Raw genomic sequence first — 14,356 nt, forward strand, 5'->3', positions numbered from 1 at the left:
AATCAAAGTACACGAGCGAGATTGAGAAAGGCTGCCTTCATTACACCAAATGGCCTCTTTGAGTCAAGGGTCACGCCCTTTTGTCTTCGCTCGGCGCCTGCGACGCTCCAGCATGTTATGGACACCGTGCTCGCTGGACTGAAGTGGCAAACTTGCCTCATGTACTTCGACGATGTCAACATGTTTTCCTCAAACTTCGATGAGCATCTCAGGCACTTCGAAATTGTACTTCAATAAATCAAGACCTCTGGACTCACTTTGAAGCCATTGATTGATTTGTGGGGTTTAACGTCCCAAAACCACCATATGATTATGAGAGACGCCGTAGTGAAGGGCTCAGGAAATTTCGACCACCTGGGGTTCTTTAACGTGCACCCAAAGCTGAGTACACGGGCCTACAACATTTCCCCCTCCGTCGGAAATGCAGCCGCCACAGTCGGGATTTGATCCCGCGACTTGCGGGTCAGCAGCCGAGTACCTTAGCCACTAGACCACCAAGGCGGGGCACACTTTGAAGCCACAAAAGTGCAGCTTTGCATACAAGAAACTCTTGTTCTTGGGACACAGATAACCAAGTCCAGAGTGTGCCTCGATTTGCAGAAGACAACAGCCATCACTGAATTATCGCCGCTCGCCGACAAGAAAGTCGTGCGTTAAAAAAAATCACACAATACAGTTGTCTGCGACAAGAAAGTCGTGCGCGAGAAGAAAGTCGTGCATTTCTCAGCTTGTGCATCTATTTCAGGCGTTTCGTCAAAAATTTCGCTCGCATTGCTGAGCCACTCGCTAACCTTACAAAGATCAACGTCGAGTTCAAGTGGGAAATGCCGCAGCAGGAAGCATTTCAAGAACTAAAACCATGTCTGCAGACGCTGCCGATACTTGCGCATTTCGACCAAGACGCCAACACGGAAATCGACACGGATGCAATCAGTGTAGGGCTCGGAGTCGTCCTGGTGCAGAAAATTGATGGGCTTGAAAGGGTCATCGGCTATGCGAGCCGGTCATAATCTAAGGCGGAAGTCAACTATTCCACAACAGAAAAGGAGTGTCTTGCCATCATCTGGGCTACCTCCAAGTTTCGCCCCTATCTCTATGGCAGGCGTTTAAAAGCTGTGAGCGCCCACCACGCCCTCTGTTGGCTAGCTAACTTGAAAGACCCTTGAAGTCGCCTCGCTTGGTTGAGTCTGCGGCTTCAGGAATTTCACATCACTGTTGTTTACAAGTCGGGGCGAAGGCACTGTGACGCTAACTGCCTGTCCCCCGCCCCCATTGACGCACTGCCACAGGACAACGCGAATGGCGACTGCTTCTTAGGAACCTGAAGCGTCGATGACTTTGCAGAACGACAGCGAGCCGACCCTGAAATCAAGGGTCTTGTGGGATACCTCGAAAGCAGGGCTGCCGTTGTTCCAAAGGTATTCAGGCGAGGACTATCGTTTTTGTTGCGTAACGCGGTCCTCATCAAGAAAACTTCTCACCACATCGAGCCAATTACCTCACCGTGGTACCTTCAGCGTTACGTCCAGAAGTTTTAGATGCTCTACACGAGGACTTGATGGCTGGACACCTCGGTGTTTCCTGTACGCTCGCAAGAATATAGGAAAAGTACTTTCTGCCGATGTAACTCGTTATCCGGAAACATGCCAGGACTGCCAACGACGAAAGAAACCACCGACTAGGCCAGCCGAATTTCTCTAGCCCAGTGTTGCGCGGTTTGCCGGAACGGCCGGTGAGGCCGTTCCGGCAAATCGGCATAGACTTACTGGGGCCGTTCCCGACATAGAATTTTGGGAACAAATGGATTGTCATAGCTACCAACTACCTCACGGGCTACACCGAGACAAGGGCCTTGTCCAAAGACGTCCACCGAGGTAGCAAAGTTCTTCGTCAAGAACATTGTCTTGCATCACGGAGCTTTAGAGGTCCTCATTACTGACAAAGGTGTGGCCTTTACAGCGGACCCAACTCAGGCAATACTGAGCTACAGCCAGACAAGTCACCACCAGACCACCACCTACCATCCACAGACCAATGGCCTCACTGAAAGCCTTAATAAGACCATCGCTGATATGCTTATATAATCCTTCCGTGCGTGACTGTCACGTGCAATACGGCCATCCAAAAAACGACGCAGATGACGCCGTACAAGTTGGTCTAGAAAAGGAGACCATCAACGACGCTTGACGCTATGCTTTCAAGCGTCACTGACAAAGAGAACCTCGACGTCACCACCTACCTTCAGGGCACCGAGAAAGCTCGTCAACTCAGCCACCTGCACATCAAGAATCAGCAGACGACCGACAGCCGTCATTAGAATCTTCGATGAAGCTTCATGGAGTACCAGCCTGGGGACCGTGTCTGGGTATCGACATGGATACATTGACTTGGGCTTAGAGAAAAACTTTTGCGACGGTACTTTGGACCTTACAGAATACTTCGACGTATTGACCCACTCAACTACGAGGTTGTTCCCGACGTTATTACGAACTGTCAACGGCGCGGTGCTCGACCTGAAGTTGTTCATGTCATGCGCCTCAAGCCATTTAATGCGTGAACATATATTTTGTTGTCGTCGCTGTGCTTTATTGCATGTACTTATTTTTTATTTTATTCATTATTATACTTTCGTCTTTTGTTAAAGCATCGGAACAATGCCGTTTTGAGAGGGGGGCAATGCCACATTCTCTTCTCATGTTTTGTTATCACCCCATTTTACTGTCAGTAATTCTCAGTGCAAACCACGCCTACACTGTTCGAGAAGCTTTGGGACGGCAGTAGATCATTTCGTTAAGATTGCGCCCGCCTCTTAAACATTACAGATTATTCTGGAACCTACGTCACCACTAGCAATAATGCTAGAGTATTCTATGACAAGTGCATAAATGCCGACATGCTTTGCCGCTTGTCAATTGATCGACGACCGACGTTCTGTTCACTACTATAAGTTACAGTGTCTTGCTGTAATCTGACTTTCCTTTTGCGTGGCCACAAGTTTGGCCCGAATAAACAAAACTTCATATTCGACCTGAATCCTGCTCCCTTCGTTCACATCACGACCCCGTGACGATACTCTTGTGCTTAACAGAGTCATAGGTTACCTTGACATGCAGTCATAGGTTTACCTACAGCCTGGGCATGCACAGATAACTTTTTGGGCAGTGGCGCAATTCCACACTACTGCACAAACATTGCGGACCTTATTCTTGGACGCGAAAACCACTTAATACCATGATGTCAACCCACCTTCTTAAGCCTATGCGACAGTTGGTGAACGTAAGGTAAAATGACAGATTTATTCTTTTCCTTTTCTTTGGCTGATGTTGTGTTATCTCTCAAGTCACTCTTCAAATTTCGCATAAGCTTATGGCAAGCCAGCAAAACAACACCTTCCAGCTAATTAGTTTCTGTTGGCCTCAGGATTTGTGATTGTACATTCGATAGCCTCTTATAATCACATGACTTGGTTATTGCAGACTTACAGGTGGAAAAGGCAATGCCGTTTTATTATAATTTTTGAATGAGCGGAAGTGAAGGAAATTGGGGGCTCGGAACTACGAGGGTTGTACTACCAGCATACTTGCTTATAATAAAAAAATACGCTCAGAATTGCATTGCACCTTGCAATGGCTGGAAAGAAGCACAACTGTGAAAAAAGAAGAAGGCAAAAAAGTTATCAGTGCATGCCCAGGCAGTAGGTAAACCTATCAATTCAGCACACAGACAGGTTTATGTGAAAAATAACTGTTGAGCCATTTGATGTCTTTTTTATGCAAGTTAATCAATGGTTGGCTCATGTATGCAGTACCACTATCCATAATACGGCATGACTCAATCATGAAATGTGTTTTTTCATCTAAAAGTTTTTTTTGCTAGCACAAAACTTTGCATTATTTATATTTTTGTATGCACTTACACTCTTGACAACGTGAATAGAGCATCATGTCTTAAGCAATGCTGAAATGCCTTTAAAAGCGTGATTTGGGCAACTATACAGAGAGCCCTACAACACAAACAAACACGAACAAGCTTTCCTATGGGAAAAAGAAGCAGTAAATCGAATTTACCATGTGTTGGATGGCTAGCTCAGTGGGCAGCGGGTTGCAGAGCTGTAAGGCAACGGCTGCCACCTCCCCCTGCACCCAGAGCAGAGGTGCACGTCCCGGGCGGCGATGTGGCTGCAGTGGGGAGAAGATGAACGGGCTGCTGCCCCCCACCTGTGTGGAGCCCAGCCGCAGCGGCCGCAGGTGTGGGGCCAGAGCCTGTGGCTGGAACCGTCTGCATTTCAAGGGCGCATGTTTTAGGGTGTGGTTTCACAGTAGGGCACAGCAAAGTTTGGCCTGCTTTTAAGCGTAGCTCTTCCACAGCCACCCATTGCAATAAATCACTGAATAATGCACGCATCAATTCAGAAATTGGACCACAAGTGCTACGCTTAAATAGAGTATTAGATAATTAAGAGAGGGCCGCAGTCATGCATGCATGCTCAATTCATCCATCAAACATAGCACTCACTTTCAGTGGCTTTAATGCTTTTACGTAAGTACACTTAATTACAGAAAGTTATATGAATGTGTGACTATATGTAAAGTTATATGTATGCTGCATAAGTGAAGCCACTATCACGAAGACAGAATATGTTGGTTACAGCCTTGAATACAGAAATGGCACTTTTGAAAAGAACAAAGTTAAGGATTGCTTGCTGACACACTGGGACTCATTCTTTCAGATTAAACAGCTTCTTGGGCAACATTTGTCATTCTTCTTGCGCTACTGCCAAGTGTCTATATGTCACAAAACCACGTGCCAGAGTCAAAATAACGAGAAACAAAGGAGAAAGGAAGGAATGTTAGCCGGCTCGGTAAGCTACCCTACATGTGAGGTGGTGGAGAAGAAAGAACAAGAGATAGAAGAACACTGGGAGGACAAAACACAAAATTGTGCTGAAAGTTCAAAGGTGCTCGTGAAGTCACAATATGCGAAATTTGCAACGAAGTGTGCATACTACACTCAAACCTCTTTATATCAAAGTTGCATCTGATGAAAAATATCTGTGTTATATCCAAAAATTTATTATAAAAGTATATTCCTAACACTATGTTGCAAGAGTATTTTTCAATTACTTCGTTATAACTGGTATTTTGTTACATCCGCTATCATTATATTCTGGTTTGGGTATAGTTTATTTTTTATTTTTTTGAAACTGGTCTCGAAACTAACTATTTAAATATTTGCCCAGTTTGCACAATGTGCGCTGTGACAGCAGGAAAGAAGGATGTAGTAAACTTTTACCCTTTACTACTTCTTTGTACATGCGTGTGTAAATGAAAATCAATAAATCACATCAACTTGAGCTCACATCAACTCAAGCTGATTTTTTTATGAAAGCAGTCTCATGTTTTTGCTAGTAGGAAAGCTTCTTGTTGCTGCTTATGAAAGAGCACATTTCCTAAGCTTCTTCAGCAATGAGAAGACCAGTGGCACTCCATGCCTGCCCCAAGCTATTATTGGATTATGGCAGAGTTTATGAATACAGGGCACAAGTGAAAGCCTATTGCTTGCAATCTGCATAGCAGCTGTCTCCCCATATGCACCACATTTCAACTATTGCAGCAGACAGCACTAATGAAACCAACAGACAACCAAGCCAAGGAAAATACAAGAAATAGTGTTTTTTAAACTGCCTTTTGAGAATATTGGCCTAGTTTTAAAGGATCTGAAGTGGGCGAAAAATCGCCCTATCAAACGGCAAGATCTGAACACACAACTTTCAAATTACGTGTCCAATGCTTACTGATGCTTATCATGAGCTCCATGTCCACCGGCTTGGCCGCGGGTGGCAATGGCTAACACTTCCAGAGACTCGGTGCACATAAATACCCTACATTGTGGACGAGAAGAGAGTGCCTTCTCTCAGAGCTCAACCCGTACAGCATTGAATACTAAAAATTTTAAGGTTGTGGGTACAACCCTGATGAAAAGGGTGGTTTTTTTGTCCATTTTAATTTTTTTTATTTCAATTGAAACTATTACACTACACTTAACACAAAAATAAATACTTTCCCCTTTGATTTCCTTGGTTTGTTGGTTTTACTAACATTGCCTGACGAAGAAACAAACCTTTCAAAAAACTCCTTTCATTCCAATCTTCTGAAGTGGTGTCTCAATGATTGCAGTTCCAATCGAAGAAAGAAAGCCAAAAGCCTGACTATGAGCTGGTCAGCCTCAAACAAGCCCTGCTGGTGAAACCTAAGTAGGGTAATGACAAAACTACGACAGAACTACGACATGTTACGTCATTCTGAAGTAAGGTTTTGTTACACGGTTCTTGCTTACCTCATTTACTCGCGTAATGAACCCATCTTTTTTTCAGAAAAATTAACGCCAACTTAGGGGAGGGTTGATTACACGACAGAAAAAAGTAACAAGAGTTTGAGCAGCGAAAATTTCACGAGCGGCTTTGCTTGTATTAGCCCGTGAAATGCAAAACAAATCCTTTTTGTAGCCCAAAGCTCTTTTTGTTTCATCCCGTATTGAAAGTGCACAGATCGATGTGGAAGTGTCGTCCAGCGACTTGGTTACAATGCTCTAGTGCATTCTGTTTGTAACCAGCCGTGTAGCTAGCGTACTGGCCGAATGCGCCTTGCGCAGCCGGTGTCCCAGGGTGTCCCAACTAAGTTCACAATGACAAACTCGACAATAAAAACGCAGCCTGCATGACCTCAAAGACGGCTAACACTCGGCGTGTTTCTACCCCTCGCGCCCACCATTTCGAAGGCCACACGCTTTGTTTTTTGCTTTGTTTTTGTGCCGCTGTGCTTACAAAGCGCTATCAGCAAAGAAGTCTTTCCTGCATTCGAAGAATGATGCTTTGCCGCAAAAGGCGCAATTTTCAAATTTTGGTCGACATCGCCCACACTTGTGCTGCTCGTAACTGTTTAGCATGGTAGTGAAACTGTGTTTTTGCTTTTATTGTGTTGTTACTTTGTGATTAATGCCTTCATATAATGTTGTTTTGATTGTCCATGGCAGTAGCTATCATAATGAAATAAAACAAACAGATACATTAACAGATCTTTTTTTCTTTTTCCAAGGACGAAGATTGGCAGTAGGGTCATTATGCGAGTGGGTTCATTACGCGAGTAGATATAACATGCAACATATGGAGAATTTGTGATGTATGCACTAAAGTTGCATTTTAGATAATTTAACTCCAGAATCAAATAAAGGTTGCTATTTAAATTTGGAAAAAAAATTATTTTATTAGGCTATTTCATAATTCAGGCATTAAGAGGCTCCAAAGGACAAGAAATGCTGCAACCTGCAAGTCACCTTTTGCTACATCGCTTTAGAACATTGCACACGTGTTGTATTTTTCTTTGTTCTTTCTCCTCAACCCAGCTTTCCTGTAAGTACGAGTGCTTCAAATAAATGCACATCCTTTGCTGGTCGACTTCTGTTCGTTCATTGTGATGTAGCCTAGCCACCTGCATTTGCAACAAATAGCATTCAACATGTATGCTTATCACATCTGGTGAATCGTGAACAGTAAATCAGAATGATTCAACATATTAAATGTGTTTTGTGTTGCAACAATACACACTGGGGTCAGCCACACTGCTTGAACTGCCTGAAAGGCTTTATCAGTTTTCTCACCTTCTAAATTTGCTACAAAGTTTCTCCTCGAGTACACAACAATGGGCCAAAATTTAGCACTTAGCCTTACCATTCCTGCGCATGAGCTAGTACTTTCCTTGAATAGATGGCTGGGTAGCAGTACTAAGGCTGAAGACCAGAAGAGGTTTGTTCTGGATGGAACTGACAGCTTGTCGGTTCTGAAAGAAAGCTGGAGTGGGCGTGATCTTGTGAGCAGGGTAGGCAGAATGATTTGCACTTGCTGGTGTCGAACAAAGAAGCGTGGATTTGTGCCTATGACGAAAAGGCTCTATGATGTCAAGGCTGCCAAGGCTGTATGGAAGAACTTGAGGAATTTGTGGGTTTCTATGTCTAACATAACATCTCACGCTATTTCTTTGTGGGTTGATCATGATTTGACTAGGTTAGCGAAGAGTGTTAGTGGACGCATAAAGTTGATAGTCAGTAGTTTTCAGTGGGAGCTATTTTGGCCACACTGCTCATAAATGTTAAATCCATTTGCCATGCTTAAAATAGCATTGCATAGCACAAGATGTAGTGTCAATTTGCTGCCTCAGAACACAATTACAACACGTCACGAGGTTTGGGCCGTCTGTTCTGAGAAATTTCTAAAGCTGCAAGTTGAAGATTCAATAATTGAGAGAAGATTGCTAAAGTTATATAAGTCATATCAAAAGAGTACAAACTTGTGAGGCCACGACACTCATGCACTCGACACATAGATGCATGCACTGCACTAACTAAATCTACTGCCCACTTCAAGCCGACTCCCTGGGCAGTGCGTTGGCTGCTCCTTTTGAAGTGCCCAAATCAGCCACACACCACACACCACTCTGAACCAAGCCTCGCAATGGGCGTGGCTCCCAAAATCTTCATTCCAGGGTTTAAGGTTCGACAGCAGCAGAGCCAAGCTCTGGAGAGAACACATAACCAGCACTTGGGCCTCTAATTCTATTCATAGCAGTAGATGGTGTTAGCTGCTGCTGGTACAGTACTGCACTGACAAGTTCCACACAAACAGAAGCCCTTCACCATACCAAACAAAAGTATTATACTTACATACATCAAGATGCTGCTGCTGTTACCATCCTACTTAAAATATCTTTTTGAAAAGCTTGAATTGCCTTGTGCAAGACAAAAACTCAAAAAGTGATAGAAAAAGTTCCAATTTTGAGTTTTGGCAATCACTTGACAAAAAGTTTCTTCATACTTCAGAGTATATATACCACACTTACGCACTCGCAGTTTCAATTTTTGGCCCATTTTCTTTGACACATTTACAGAAAATGCGCGCATATGCCGACGTTACTTCTGCATTTTTCTCAAAACCACATTTTTGTAATTGGTGTACCTTTTTCTCGAGAACAAAGTTTTTTAATAAGTAAACAGAACTTTTCACGTGTTATCTAGTAGCATTAAAACAACTGGTACTAGAAATACTAGCCTAGGTCTATTTGTATTTTTTATTATAACAAAAAAACATTCATAAAAACAATTTCCATCTGTAACCAACAGAAAAACACAATAATCTAGTTTTTGTTGTACGCTAACAATTTTACTTCCACTTGTGTGAAGTGTTAGGAGATACCTTTTTGCAATTTTGCAATGCAATGCAGACAGCAGATTTTGTCAAAAAATTTACACATGTAGAAAAACAAGAAATCAAAAACAAAAAATGCTTAACAATATTTAAAAGTTTTTGAGCTTTAATGAGACCTACATTCCCCTTTAAAATACTTTTTATAAACACAGGTACTGGAGAGATTCACTGGCTAAAAGCTGTTTATGGACAGCTTGACGAGGCCAGTACAAAGCAACTTTGAAGCTCATAACCTTGCACTTGGACTGTGAACAACTCACCGAACCAGGGGCAGGTGCAGCAGTGGGGGCCAAGCCGACGCTGGTCCCTGAAGTCGGCTGGCCAGGGTCTGCAGCTGCTGGCAAGCCTCTGACCGCTCAGCTGGGGACAGCCACTCCACAAGCCACTCCAGAAGCTGGCACACATGGCTGAAACAATGACGATTGCCACAAAGCCGTTTGTTCAAAAGTTGAACACTAAAGCTGTTGAAATTATATAAGGTTGGGTGCGAAGTGAATTGTAATAATAACTTTCAAGCACTAATCTAATGGATTATTTTTCACATAGTTGTCAAATACTTCTCTGATATTTTTCAAATACAGTACAACCTCGTTAACACGAGCTCGGTTATTTTAAAATCCCCCTTAATTCAAAGTATTTTTGTGGTCTTGTATTTTATGATGCAAGTTTGAGCAGAACATTTGAAGTCCGGTTAATTCTAAAACTTTGGGTGTTGTGTGCCCGATTCCCAATTCCGCTGCAAATACGCGGAAACGACGGCCCTACGCAATGCTACGCAAGAGTCACTACGCAATGCTCCGTAGCGATACTAATGAGTGGCAGCTGAAGCCCGCCAGCCTCGCTACTCCCAGCACAAAAAATAAAATTATGAAAATGACAATCTCGTGATCAACTGAAATGTGTGCCTGCTGAAAACAAATTGTGCTTCACTGCAGCACAGCAGTGACGCATAGGCAGCATGTCGCATGCTTCTTGCAATGTCAGCGCGCCATGATTCCCCCTTGCTTTTCGGGAACTTAAAGAAATTATTAAAAAACAGCCTGGTGGAATTCGCAAAGTATGCATACCTCTGAGTGCCAGTTGCTCTAGCAATTTGTGAACTTGAACTGCTGGCAAAGTTCTTGCCTGCAATGCCCACTCAGAAAACTCAGTTCAAAAGCTTCAGTGGTGAGGTTTTCCAGCCAAAACATATCGCGAATTTCGTCTCACTGTCTATTATTAAATTTTTTATTTTACTAGAAAGAACGGGCGAATGGTAGCATCATGATGCCCTGATGCTGCGAGAAGCAAACAACATGCTGCCCGCATATCGCTGCTGTGCTGCAGTGAAGATGTCTTGTTTTTCTCAAGCACGCATGAGATGATTTTCATTTGTTTGTTTGTTTTTGCAATGGAAGCAGCGAGGCCCAGCATTTCCCCTTTTTTGTGGCAAAATTATGACCAGGTATTGCTGGAAAGTATAACCCTTAGATCCGTAAACTAGCCGGCACAGTAACAACCAGCCCTGATTACTTCGAGTAATTTCAATTTCCTTGCATTCCACTTTTTGTATGTTCTGTTAATTCAAAAACCCGCTTGATTCAAAGATTTCTCACGGCCCCAGTGACATTGAATTATTAAGATTTTACTGTATATCTAAGTGAAACTAATGAAGAAAGGTTGCAGAGCATCTCCAAGCACATTCTTATGAGATAGAAATATGGTAGTGTTTCTTTTCGCTAAGTTAGATTGGTGAAGTGTTGGGGGGATAGTGTTCTCTATGGTTGGTGTTAAGCTAAGAGTAAGAAATGTACCCCTGTCCATTTGTATTACGTGCACTCAATTACAGCCGCTATTTACTATGACGGTGCGGTTACGATGAACCGACAAAATGAGCCTGGCACCGTTCACGACGAAAAACAATGTGCCACAGCATCAAGACCCGCAGGCATCATCAATTCACTTTTCTTGCGGCATTCTTTTCGCCAAGATGAAGCTATTTCCTATTGTTATCCACTCGCAACCATCATCTTTGCCGGTCATCATTCGATGCATACTTGCCTCATTTTGCAGTGTTTGAAGTGGACTGAAGTGGCAGAGCTTTATTGCGTTCCATCGTTTCGGCAGCGTGAAGGACCAACACAGTGTCTTACTCTCTCCGCTGCTTGAATACACCAAGCACATTGCTCAGGACTCTCGACGAATGTCATCGCGGTCATTCGTGTGCGGCAAGGTGAAGGTTAAGTCGGAATATGCTCATCTCTGATTTACCATCTTCGAAAACCATGGCATCGGTTTTGCAAAATGTGCATGTGTGTAACTTACTTGGAGATCGAAACGCGAGAATCTTGGTGGATGTTGCATGCAGTGAACGAGGCGTGAGAAAAAAGCAATCAACAGACCCTGCTAGAGCAACACAGTGCAGATGTAAACAAACCAGGTGTGCAGAGTGTGCATTGATGCATACAATATAAAGCCAATCTAGGTCATCCGGTATGTAATATGATGTGTTTTTATCGGTGCATCTGCGCCACCTTAACAAAACTGACTTCCACCAGCCGATAAGTATTTGCCTGATTAAAGTGCCTTTTATCTAAATGCTTGTTTGACACTCGTTGCACGATCGTCTTGCATGACAAAAGTTGTTCGGTGTTCTTTAAACTGCGATAAAATGTGCGCTATGTAATATCGCTGCATCAATCATGATAGATGCAGTGATCACAATTCATTGCGATCCATCGCATTGACTGTGATTGCAGCTGAAACGCAACAACTAAATCCATTATTCAGCAAAAAAAAAATATTTTGTTTATTGAGCCATTGCATCATACTTAATAGGTTATCAGGACTTCTTACTTTTGTCTAGCATGCATTATTATTTTCCTGGGCAAAGGGGGCTTATTGCTTATATTCGTGAATGTATTGCGTAGTAATAATTTATTAGATTAAATTACAGTATTATCTATGAAAATGTGAAGGATGCGTTGCATTCCCGTGAGACAGCATAGTCTGAAACGCAGTTCACAGGCATTGCAGCAACAAATGCTTTGTACTGGTCCATACAAGTACCACAACATATTCTTAGATAATGTGCAGTACTCATGGCAAATAATTTTATTTATCTAGACCACAGAACAAGTTCTAACAAATCCAGCCATAACACGACAAATTATAGTGCTTGGTATGCTCCTACATTGCATATTACATAGCAAAATGAGTTCTTAGTTGGAAAAATGACACCTTGTTGAGATCTACAGCAGAAAAAAGGTAGACGCACACTAAATTTAGATTTGCATGAATTCCGTATTTCTTGTGGCCCACAGGCAGCTGAATGCGCTTGACGGGCTTAGCGTTTCTGGGCACATGCATATATGGCCGACCCTGTGGGCACAAAATAAGGGCATGTAACAGAGCGACAGAGACGGCACAGGCGAGTTATCTCCATGATGCCAACATGTCTGCAAGGACTGTGATGACTGAAGGTTCTTGCCCACCTCTGCAGTGATGGTTGCATACAGATGATAAGCCCCAGAGTTCTATAATGGCTTGGCCATTGCCTCTGCATGGGACTACAGCGGAACCCCGATTATCCGACTGAGAGAACCACACAATATAATCGTATAATCTTGGCATCATAATCGAAAAACCAACATTATAGGCAGAGACACTCAGCCTTGCCCAAAAAACGGGTACAGAAAGCTTGAATAAGCCTATGGCATGAGCTTGTGCTTCTGCAAGAAAAATAGACTAAATTATTCTATTCTTGTCAGTGGCAGTTAATAGTAGCATTACTTAGAGAAGGTGCGAGCGAATCTTTATTCTCAACTTAAAAGAAAAAAAAACACGAATCCAACATGCGTTTTTCTACAGATAAACAGAGACTCAAAATTGCCTGTGTATAAAAAAACCGAAATCATGTTAACTGATGCAAAACTGCGATTCAGCCTAGTTGAAACATATCCATCTTGAAATATTTGCGCAAGCACTCAGGAACACAGAAGGGAAGAGTTGTTAGATTGCGCCCGTTTGTCTTCCTTTATGTGTCGCTGTGTGCTTGCACAAATATTTCAATACGAAATCATGTTGCCAACAGCCTCATGTCCAGACACAGTGTCATCGCTGTCACATAATGGCGACGGACCCTGAGTTTGCGCAGAATGTCTTTGTACACAAGTGAGCTGTGTGTGTTGTAATATGTTAGCTTGTGAAATACAACTAGTGATGTCGGGCTGTTATAAACACTGATGCCAAATGAAAGTAATTTTGCATGGTGAAAACAACTGTGCTATGCTGCGCCCTTAAGTGTGCGCATGCCTGTGACTGCAAGTGCGACAAAGGCAGGAGATCAGCTGTATGTGGATCAGGGAAAATTTTCGCAGACTGAAAAAGTGAAAATATCAGCTTTCCAGTCAGCAGAAGCTACTCTGTGTGGCTACAACCTGCCACGTAACCACCATGAATATGCACACACGTGATCGAGGCGCATGTAGAAGAGTGCAAGATTCCACGAGAATAAATTTCCCATTTTAATAAGACATCCTGTCTCAATGTTTTTCCGATCGTCAACCTAGGGGTATGCAAGTTCATATTTTTCATTTGTGAATATTTAGTCGACGTTGGATTCGAGTAAAGGTGTTTTTCTCTTTTTGGATGAATTCTGAAAGTCGTCTTAAGATGCGGGAATTGGCTGTGTCGTATAACCAAGGTCTTTAATACATTATTTCTACAGAGATTTCGTTGGGACCAAACCAATTCCTCGTAAAATGTGGGTCGTGGTGGAACCAGGAAACGTATAATCGAAGTTCCACTGTATTTGTGTGCCAGGTTGACTTTCTAACCACCCAACATGTCACGATATAGGCACATTCAGATAGGCAATAAGCCCCCTCTGAAGAGGCACTGTGCAGCACTGCATCTTGTGGGAATACAGTTTTCAGGGGAGGTGACTTTATAAAGGACAACAGCCTGTCATCGTTTCAATGAAATACACACGCCACATTGATGCCTGGATAGTAATAAAGCGGCCATAAGTAAACCTCTCTCAGCGGGGGCTGCCACGTAAAGTATGCAGGTGTACCCGCAAATCCGCATGTGAATTCAATGTAAAGAGGTGAGGTGGGA

At 43.0% G+C, this 14,356-nt stretch overlaps 1 protein-coding gene across 2 annotated transcripts in view; it reads right to left on the reverse strand.

The window, feature by feature from the left end:
- The window catches only part of brun (trafficking protein particle complex subunit brun), a 461,018-nt gene that overhangs the window by 194,356 nt on the left and 252,306 nt on the right, over window positions 1–14,356 (reverse strand). For both annotated transcript variants that reach the window (XM_075865888.1, XM_037419219.2), the window contains exons 11-12: window positions 9,517–9,663; window positions 4,068–4,278 (exon numbers count right to left, since the gene is read on the reverse strand). In XM_075865888.1, coding sequence (XP_075722003.1) covers window positions 4,068–4,278; window positions 9,517–9,663 — 358 coding nt within the window. The remainder of the gene's footprint in view (window positions 1–4,067; window positions 4,279–9,516; window positions 9,664–14,356) is intronic.

The sequence above is a fragment of the Rhipicephalus microplus genome, chromosome 6, assembly GCF_043290135.1.
Source record: "Rhipicephalus microplus isolate Deutch F79 chromosome 6, USDA_Rmic, whole genome shotgun sequence".
Classification (NCBI taxonomy): domain Eukaryota; kingdom Metazoa; phylum Arthropoda; class Arachnida; order Ixodida; family Ixodidae; genus Rhipicephalus; species Rhipicephalus microplus.